The sequence below is a fragment of the Castor canadensis genome, chromosome 2, assembly GCF_047511655.1.
Source record: "Castor canadensis chromosome 2, mCasCan1.hap1v2, whole genome shotgun sequence".
Lineage (NCBI taxonomy): Eukaryota > Metazoa > Chordata > Mammalia > Rodentia > Castoridae > Castor > Castor canadensis.
Genome location: NC_133387.1, coordinates 105,711,836 through 105,721,062, shown reverse-complemented (window position 1 = coordinate 105,721,062; position 9,227 = coordinate 105,711,836). Strand labels below are relative to the sequence as shown.

Here is a 9,227-nt window from a genome sequence, read left to right as displayed (position 1 = left end):
TCTCTGGAAAGGAGGCTTTGTCTCACCAAAGCTCCCCTTCATCCTGGTTGGGCTGAAACCACTTGGCTTCCCACCATGCACAGGTGGGAACTTACCAGGGCACAGAATGGTGAAGGTGGGGATCCTCCCTGAGGAGTGTAGCCAGTCCCTGCAGGTTGGGATGGGGACACTGGCCTTGAGTGCAGGGAGTGGCCTCAGCAGCTGGTTATTGGTGGTCTGAGGCCTCTGGCCTGTGTCTCAGCAGCCTGGCCAGGCCTTGCTTTCTGCCTGTACTTCTGATCTTTGTGGTTGAAGATCCGTCTGCCATGGAAGCAGTGTGGGTCTGTGGTGCCAGCTTTTCCCGATCTGAGGACCTAGCAGAGCTGAAGGTAACCTGAGCCTTTTGGGGGTGACAGGTGACTCGGAGCATTCCCCAAAGTCAGTGCTGTTTAAAAGTGATGACTGAAACGCCCCTTGGTAGTGTTTCATTTGCTTGCAGGGCTCGGCCCCATACTGAGTGGTTAGCCCCAAATGCTGTCCCTTAGGCCCCAGCAGAGGTGTCCTGTGAGCATCTGTAGAAAGACCTCAGGAATAATGCATGTTGGAGGCACAGGATCTGTAGTAGGCAGCCTTCCTGGGGGAGGCCTGGCCTGGAAAGGCTCAGATTACAGTTGATAGGCGAGCGCAGCCCTACATACGGTACCTGTCACCACTTCACTTGTTGTGGTCAGTGGCCTAGATTCCTTGCATTGGCTCTTGTGATCTGCCCCCCACTTACTCAGGTACCTGAGAGCTCTTTGCAGGTGTAGTCCATAGGGACCAGGAAGCTGACATCAAGGTGAAGGTGTCTATAACCTGATGTTTAAGCTGGAAAATGCAGCTGGGAGCTTTGGCCAGTTCTGGGAGACCCCTCAGGTCCCCCTATTCCTAGTGGACAGGACAGAGGGTACAGGGACATCCATCTTGTTAGAAGTTACTTGGAGCTAAGGGGTGGGCATGTTTGGTGTCTGTGTTTCTTTGGAAGTTCATGCTTCTGTTCCAGAAATGCACAAAGTATGAAGAACACACAGCAGTGACAGGCTCTGGGATGGTGGAGGGGTTAGGCCACATGGAACAGGTTGCCATGAAAGCAGAGAGGCAAGCAGGGGCTGCCTAGGGTGTGTCTGAGAAGGAATTGGGTGACAAGGTGGCAAAAATAGCTCAGGCTGCACAGGCTGGGTCCAGTGTTCTGAGGGAGGTGCTAGGAGACTTTGTGTCCTGGGCTATGAGGTACAAGTGGACAGCTGAAGGACATTTGGGCAAAGTTTCTGAAGGACAGGCCTGGCAGAGGTTACAGGGAACTAGGTTTGCCCTGTCCTTGGGATGGAAACATAGAGGGAAAGCCTAAGGGAGGAGCCTTCCCCTTCATACCCAGAACAAAGTTGGTGCACAGGCCTCAGCACCTGGCCATGCTGTTCCAGGTCCCTTGGCTGCTCCTGGCTGTCCTAGAGTCTGGCTCTTGGAGTCCCTCTGCCCCAACCCAAGATCTCTGGTCTGAGCTCCAGTTGTAGCCTAAGTATAGCCTCTTGACTGTGCAGTGGCTGCCTGATACAGTGCTAGCCCAAGTGCCTTTTGTCTGTATAACCCCTGGCAGCAGTGTGTGGTGATCATGGACACACGACTTTATGTCCAGAACAGCCAACATGTGTTAAGTAGGAGGGCTGGTGAAAGGAAAGACGCAACAGGACACTCGGGTCCTGGTCCTTGGTCTCCTTCCTACCTAGAAGCTGCCCTTCCTGGTCTCATCTTACTGGCCACTTGGGTGACTGGAGAGGTCAGAGCATTGGGACTAAAGGCCAGTTTTGGTTCCAACATCCTGGGTGGACAGCCTGGAGCCCAGAGGACTTGGAGGGGACAAGATGAAGGTGTGGGGAGAGTTGGTAGGCACTCTTGAGGGACTCAGGCCCCCATGTCACTCCACACTCACCATCAGGAGTGGGGCCGAGCTAGGTCTGGGCCAGGAAGTGGCAGGGTTCCGACACAAAGCACCCAGCTGCCCTTGAAACACTTTGTCCTGTTTTTCTTTTATTTGCAGTTTCCCGAGACAGAACAAAATAAGAATAATTTTTGTACACCTACAAGGCTCAGAAAGAAAAGACAATGAAACTCAGCAAAAAGAGGGAAGAGGGATGGCCACCAGTACTGCAGGCAGTGACCCCCTGCAGTGCTGGCCAGCGGCCGACGCCACCACCCGTGAACACCTAGCTAGCAGAACAGGAGTGATCCGCGCTTTAGAGAGGGTCATGCAAAAGAATTATCCCCCAGAAAAAAAAAGTCCCCAAATTATCCCAGACAGGCAGCTCCATGGAGATAAGGTGAGTGGAAGAGAAGGGGAGGAGGCCCCAGGACGCCAGGGTGGCCGGCCGCAGGGCCACACACTGTCCATGGTGAGCTCGGCCACTGTCTCGCAGCCTGGAGCCACTCGTGCAGAGCCTGGCGTATGTTTACCCTGTGTCCATGGATGGGGACAGCTGTCCTGGGCACAGTGTGGACAAAAGATGGTGTCCACTCTGAATGTCCATGGGTGGACAGTCCCCTTGGAGTTTAGGATCCTGTGTCCTGCCCCTCCCTTGGCTTGATTTGTGGGGGGAAATAAAGAAAATCCTTTTTGAAAACGACATGAATGGAAGGTGGGTGACACTGGGGTGAAGGCCCCTGAACCTCTGCAATCAAGGCTCCTGATTGTCCCCACCACCCAACTCAGCTTTAGAGCCACCTCCCCCGCCCAAATGTACTTGCGGTGTCCCCATCCTCTCCACAGTGCCCACCATCACGAGGGGCCAGGGCCACCCACAGCAAGCCCAGGCAGTCCATGTCTGGAAGCACCACGGGCCCCTGGAGGCAGCACAATGTCCCCATGAACTCTCTGTCACCTGCTGGTGTCTGGGCCCCACACCCATACATCTCTGTCCCAGCCTTTCTCCCCGGGCTATGTCCCTGGCCCACCTGGAAGGGCCTCACACACTGCAGCCCCACCTATCCTTGGCTTCCCATGGGCCCCTGGCTGGCTTGTGCTGTGGCTTTTGCTCCAGGCCCAATTATGTGTTCCAACCTCAGCTGATACTTGCCCAGGAGCCCAGCACCCTGACTTCTCACCCCTTTTTGCCACTTACTGTTTTACTCAACCACTCCCTGAACCCCAGCCTCCAAGCTCCACAGGCAAATACCCTAGATGTAACCTGGCCTACTCCCACCATCCTTTGGGCACACAAGGCCCACAGTCCTTCATAGGGTCTGCTCTCAGCTGCACAGGGAGGAGCTTCCCAGGCCAGGGGGAAGGCCACTGTTGCTCTGTTGCTGTCTGGCAGGGAAGGGACAGGCACTCCAAAAAGGAAGGAGGCCAGTCTGGCTGAATCCCCTCTCCATGGCTGGACTGGTCAAAGCTGCGTCCAAATGTCCTCATCTTAGCTGACTCTTGCTAGGCACGAGGCCCGGAGACAAGTTGTGCCCCTTCACACCTCACTCCCAAAGAACCAGAGCCAGAGCCCAGGGCCCTTGGGGGCTTCTCTGATGGCCTTGGGAGCTGGCCATCTCTTGCACACTCCAGGGGGCGAGGGGCCATCCATGCTGAATGATGGGTCCTCAGCAAGGGGGAGCCCATGCCCAGTCCTTCACAGGGAAGAGGGAGGGAAGGAAAGCAGGAAGAGCAGCAACTTTCAGGCACAACTAGCAGGAAAGGAGGTGGCCCCACAGCCCTCCCCAAGACACCTGACGCCAGGTGAGCACACGCAGGGCCCATGCGTTGCGTTGGTGGGAGATGCAGACGCCTGAGGTGTGGGGTGGGTGCGATACCTACAGACTAACACCGTTCAGCACGCAAATGGGGGCCTGGTGGGCATGTTCATGCCCCGAGGGTCCCCCAAGGCCAGGAGTGCAATGGACACACGTAGAGCTTGGGTGTGTGTGGGGGGGAGGTAAGCCTCCCCCACCCCAATACCAGATTTGTACAGCTTTTTCCTTTCTTAAGTTTTTTTTTCTTTCCCATTTCATCCTATGTCAATTTGTGTGTGTGTGTGTGTGTGTGTGTGTGTGTGTGTGTTGTCATTGTCGTCATCTTATTTTTTTAAAACAAATCACATCTGGTCTTGTTTTTCTGCAGACACAGGCACCGGGGGAGGGAACGAGGCAGACACAAACATGCGACAGGCAGGCCGTGCGCCCGAGGGCGGCTGGGCTCCAAACACCAACTCTGTCCGGCGAAACCAGGCGCAGCTCTGAAACAAGGGGCAGGTCACCTTCTTCGGCAGGTCACCCTGACCCTGGAGGACCAACGCTTTGCCATCCGCCCCCACTAGGAGTGAGCAAGGTAAGGTCCAGGAAGGGCCTTGCCTGCCTGAAGAGGGCTCAGGCACTAGACCTAACTGCTACCTGAGCGTTGGCCCCTCACCTACCACCTGTGGTACCCCCACCTTGGGTGCTAACAATTCTGATGCAGCCGTCATCCACCAAGCTCTGGCCTGCACAGCTGCTCAGGCCTCCTGAGCCCCTATCCCTCTGGGCATGCCCCCACCCACACTGGCCGCCACTGTCCCCAGGGAACTCACCTCACTGCAGTGGGGCCACGGGTGCACCCGAGCAGTGGAAGTGTACGTTCTGCCACTTGCCATCACGGCGGTGCCACACACGTGTCTCTTCGGACTGGCTGGTACGGGGCCGGCCCTGCCCATCGATGTACTGTGTGAGGCGGATGTAGGCAATGCAGGCTGCGTCCTCACCGATGACGTGCACGTGTGGGTTTAGGATGGTCGTGTGGATGGGCTTGCTGTTCTTAGCCAGCACTGTGGACGGGCAGGGGGCTGGGCACTGCGGACACCCATCTACCCATTCACGTGCCCCCCGCAGTCCACCCAGTACCCAGCCCCCTGCCCACCCACCTTGGCTCCCCTTCTTGGAGAGCGCAGGGTTGCATGATTCTGTGTTTGGTCACAGCCCTGCCCCTGACTGAGGGCGAAGGGGTTCTCCTGAGGGTGTCCACCCCTCACGCCTGCCCCCAACTTCCTCACTCACGGTTCTCAAAGTAGAATCTGTGGAAGTCCATTCCTTCAACCAGGTTGCCCAGGGCTTCGGGCTCAAAAGAGGTCAGTCCTGGGTCACAGATTTTCCTGGGGGAGGCAAACCCAGGTGAGGAGGGGCCCCATCCTCTGTCTCTGTCCTTCACAGCCCCGACCCAAGCCCTGGAGACTCACGCATAGGCCTCGAAGTCACCGTTGTTGACAGCCTCAATAAGTTGCTCTGTGGTCTTGATGATCTCCTGCTTCCGGGCTGTAGGGAGACATGGCCGTGACCACTGGGCTCTGGCCTGTCCCACCCTTCGACAACCCCCATCAGAGCCCAGCTGAAGGGCCTGGCTAGAGTTCTAGCTGTACATGCTGTCCACAAAGCCTCCCGCCCTGGCTTTCCTTAGAAAGGACTCCCAGGCCCTGGCACCTGTACCCAAATTGTCCCAATCACACTGCTGCCTCCATGGTCACCATTGGCTTCCTCAGTTCCAACTACAACAGTGCCTATCTTGGGTTTTTTGTTGTGTGTTGTTTTGTTTGGTTTTGATGGTACTGGGGCTTGAACTCAGGGCCTAGAGTTTGCTAGGCAGGTGCTCTACCGCTTGAACCATTCTGCCAGCCCTTTTTGTGTTGGTTATTTTTTGGTTAATTTTTAGATAAGGGTCTTGCTTTATGCCCAGGCTGGCATGGACCATCATTCTCCAATTTGCGTTTCCCAGAGTAGCCTGGATGACAGGCATGTACCACCACACCCAGCCATTGGTTGAGATGGGGTCTTGTGAACTTTTTGCCTGGGCTGGCCTCCTGAGTGGCTAGGATTACAGGCTTAAGCCACTGTGCCTGGCTTATCTTGTTTTTCTTAAATAAAATGTTTTCAAGTGACAGAAATATTCCATCCATGTTACAAAATGTCTGGAAAATGCAGAAAGGGGGAAAAAAACCGCCCATAATCCACCCCACAGTCACCCTCCTGCATCACCCTCCTGACCCCACTCCTGGGCTTCCCTGCAGTGCATGCCCCTGACCTGCCGCCTGCTCCATCCTCCACCTGTGTCTTATTCACTTAATGCTTCCTTCCCCCAACAACTTTGGTGAGCGCTTCTAATGCAGGCAGTGGGCAAAGGAGAGCTGGCAGAAGGCTCAGGCAGGAGCTGCAGTGTCCCCTGGAGCATGTGGGGAGGCTTTTGGGCAAAGGCCAAGGGGCAAGATGGCTCAGGGCTCTGCACACACCCTCTTCCGTTCCTCTCAACCTGCTTGTAGTTCTGGTCCATGTACTGCCTCTAGAGACCCTCCCACCCCAACTCCCAGGCCCAATGCCTCTCCTGAGTGCTAGCCTCTGGCTTTTAGATAGGCTCCGTGGCCTCCAGGGCACCTGCTGGAAGCTCCCTTTGCTGCTTTAATTACAATTAATTTTAATCATAAAGAATTGTAGGGCTGGACGTAGTGGTTCAAACCTGTAATCCCAGCTACTCAGGAGGCAAAGGCAAGAGGACCTCAAACTCAAGGCCAGTCCAGGCAAAGGCAGTAAGATAATGTCTCAAAAACAAAGTTCAAACAAAAGTGCTGGGGTAGAGTACCCGCCCAGCATGAGCAAAACCCTGGGTTCAATTCCTAGTACTGAAAAAAATAATTAAATGTGGAAGCAGGGAGAATAATATTATACACATTACTGTCTCTCCAGCACTTCTAGGCTGTCTGGGTGCTCACCTCACTGGGTGCTCCTCCTGGGAGGGGGACTGAATCCACAGCAGAGAAGCCAACTGCTGCATGGGGGCCTGGGTGGGCCTTGTGTGTGCCAGTATGAGGGCTTCTGTGTTTCCTGGGAACATGTGAGCTGTACTCCCTCTGAGGCCCTGCAGAACCTAGGCAGTGACAGCAGGGTTTCTTGATGGCACACATGTGCTCATGCATGCAGACACGTACATGTACCTGTGCGTGAGTGCGTGGACGTAGTGGTCATACAAGCAATGTGTGTGTGTGTGTGTGTGTGTGTGTGTGTGTGTGTGTGTGTGTGCAGGACGTTTAAGAGTACACATGTTGCGTGGGAATGCACACACGTGGACACAGGTATGTGTGGGTGCATGCGCACATTTGTACACAAGTGCATACACGTGTTCTCATGGGCTGCCCATTTGCAAATGCCCTCTCTCCTAACCCAGGTGTGTTTCTGCTACCGTCCTGTTTTGGTTTCTTGCTTCACCTTGTAAGTGTCATGGTGCACACTCAGGGCAGTCTCACCACCAGTGCCCACTCCCCCACCCGGCATGGTCAAGCCTGCATAGCTGGCCTCTATGAGGGCGGGCAGTGAGGTCCAGAAGCCCCTTCCCCTCCAGTTCCTGCTCCCAGCCCTACGTCTCTGTGCTCAGCTTAGGAGAGTAGCAAACATATAATGGCTATTCCTGGCCTTACCCTGGGGACCCTGACACGTAAGTCTCCAGGGCAGCACCTGTCCCTCCCAGCTGCAAAAATACTCCCCTGACATCCCGCACCCTTCTTTCTTATCCTTTCTGGAGGTGGCTCCGGGCTTCAGACCTGATCTCTCTGCACCTGCCACTAGCTCCTTCCCCAGCCCCCAGAACCAGGCCCTACCGGGCTCTCCCTCTGTCTTCCACACGTCCCAAGCACCCCGACATTTATTAATTCCCCCCTGTTCACAGAGGGATGAGCTGCATCCCCCTCCACAGGAGGCCCTCAGCACACAGCGGAAGTGGCTATGGCATTACTGTTTTGATTCCAGCTGTGACTCTATAGTCACCCTACATTGTGGTAAAAAGAACTAATCTCTCATGTAATGAAGTAATGTTGTTTTCAAGCAAACTGTAATTAAAAACGCGAGTCAGTGTGAAGAGAAAGGGTTAAGTAAACACAGAGAATGTCTGATCACAGCACCAGTCAGAGGCGGCAGCTTGGGAAATAGGGTCCTTTGGGAGAGCTGAACTCCCATTCTACAAATAGGGAAGCTGAGGTTGCTGAGTGGGGCCCAGAAACCTCCTGATATGCAGAATGGCTGCTGCCAGACCTCAGCAGAAATTGACCCAGGAGGAAGGTTATCAAGGAGCCTAACATGAAGGGACATGTCCAGGTGGTTAAGCCTGTAGCTTGTGGCAAGCTGCCCTCATATGAGGGAAAAAGCTGAAGTAGTGGGCAAGATTTGGCGTGGAGGTTTTCCCTGGGCCCAGTGTGGATGGGGGACCCTCCCTGCCTGCAGATCCCCAGGGAGGCCCCACACATCTAGACGGGGCCATCCTCCCCCACCTTACTGCTGGCCCAAAGTCCCCACTGTTGGAGCCAGCAGAGGCTGCCAGAGGCAGGCCAGCTGCCCAGGGATCAGCCTGGATGAGCCTGGATCTTGTTCGTAATCCCCGATTAGGGAGTAAGGCCTGGGGTGCAGGGAGCAACAGCAGGGACGGGACTGGCCTCAAGAGAGCTGGTGGGCACCTGCTCCATCACACAGTAAGATAGCTAACTGGTGGGCACCTTCCCAAAAAAGGGAAGGACCTGTGAAGCCAGCTACCTGAGGTCCTCCTCCTTATCCAAAGTCCGACTGAATGTCTTTGCTCTCTGCCTAGCCTTACCCAGCCTCTCCCAGGATGCCCTGCTCACAGCCCCCTTTGTGCAGCCCCACCTCCCCCAGCCAAGCTCAGGACAGACCCTAAACAGGCAGGTCTGTGCCATGGCCCCTAAAGTAACCCGGCAATTCAGTGTCCTCCACAGGCCCTGCCCTAGAGCACTCACCAGGCTACTGCACAGACCCCCCAGGGCAGGCCATGCTCAGGGCTTGCCCTCCACGGGGTGGTGGGCCCCTAAAATCAGATGCTGCAGAAATGGGGGTGCTGACACTCTCATGTCCACTTTGCACCCACCAGCCACACAACCCCCTCCCTGGGCCTCCCTTGTGAGCTCTGACTGCTGTCTGCTCCCTGCCTGCCCCCATCATTGCAAGGACCTGGTCTCCCACCGCAGCACTTCACCTCAGTCCATTCAGCTGACCATGGAACACTCTGGGGGGTTATCTCCCCACCAGGATGCTCTATGCCCACTTCTTCTCTGCCCTGATCATCTGCAGCCCCCCAGACCTAGCCTGCAGAGGAGATGGGGTGGGTCACTGCAGGTCCCACCTGTCACAGGTACTCACCAAGCCACTGCCCCGCCATGCCGAGCCCCTGGCCCAGCAGCCTGTCCTCTGAGAGCATCTCAGCACCACCCCTA

At 55.7% G+C, this 9,227-nt stretch overlaps 1 protein-coding gene across 7 annotated transcripts in view; it reads right to left on the bottom strand.

Moving 5' to 3' along the window:
* Positions 1–2,023: 2,023 nt before the first annotated feature.
* Camk2b (calcium/calmodulin dependent protein kinase II beta) overlaps positions 2,024–9,227 on the bottom strand; it is a 92,768-nt gene continuing 85,564 nt past the window's right edge. For all 7 annotated transcript variants that reach the window (XM_020163020.2, XM_074065439.1, XM_074065440.1 and 4 more), the window contains 4 exons: positions 5,205–5,280; positions 5,026–5,120; positions 4,563–4,796; positions 2,024–4,232 (listed from right to left, as the gene is read on the bottom strand). In XM_020163020.2, the coding sequence (XP_020018609.1) occupies positions 4,564–4,796; positions 5,026–5,120; positions 5,205–5,280 (404 nt within the window). In that variant the 3' untranslated portion in view covers positions 2,024–4,232; position 4,563. The remainder of the gene's footprint in view (positions 4,233–4,562; positions 4,797–5,025; positions 5,121–5,204; positions 5,281–9,227) is intronic.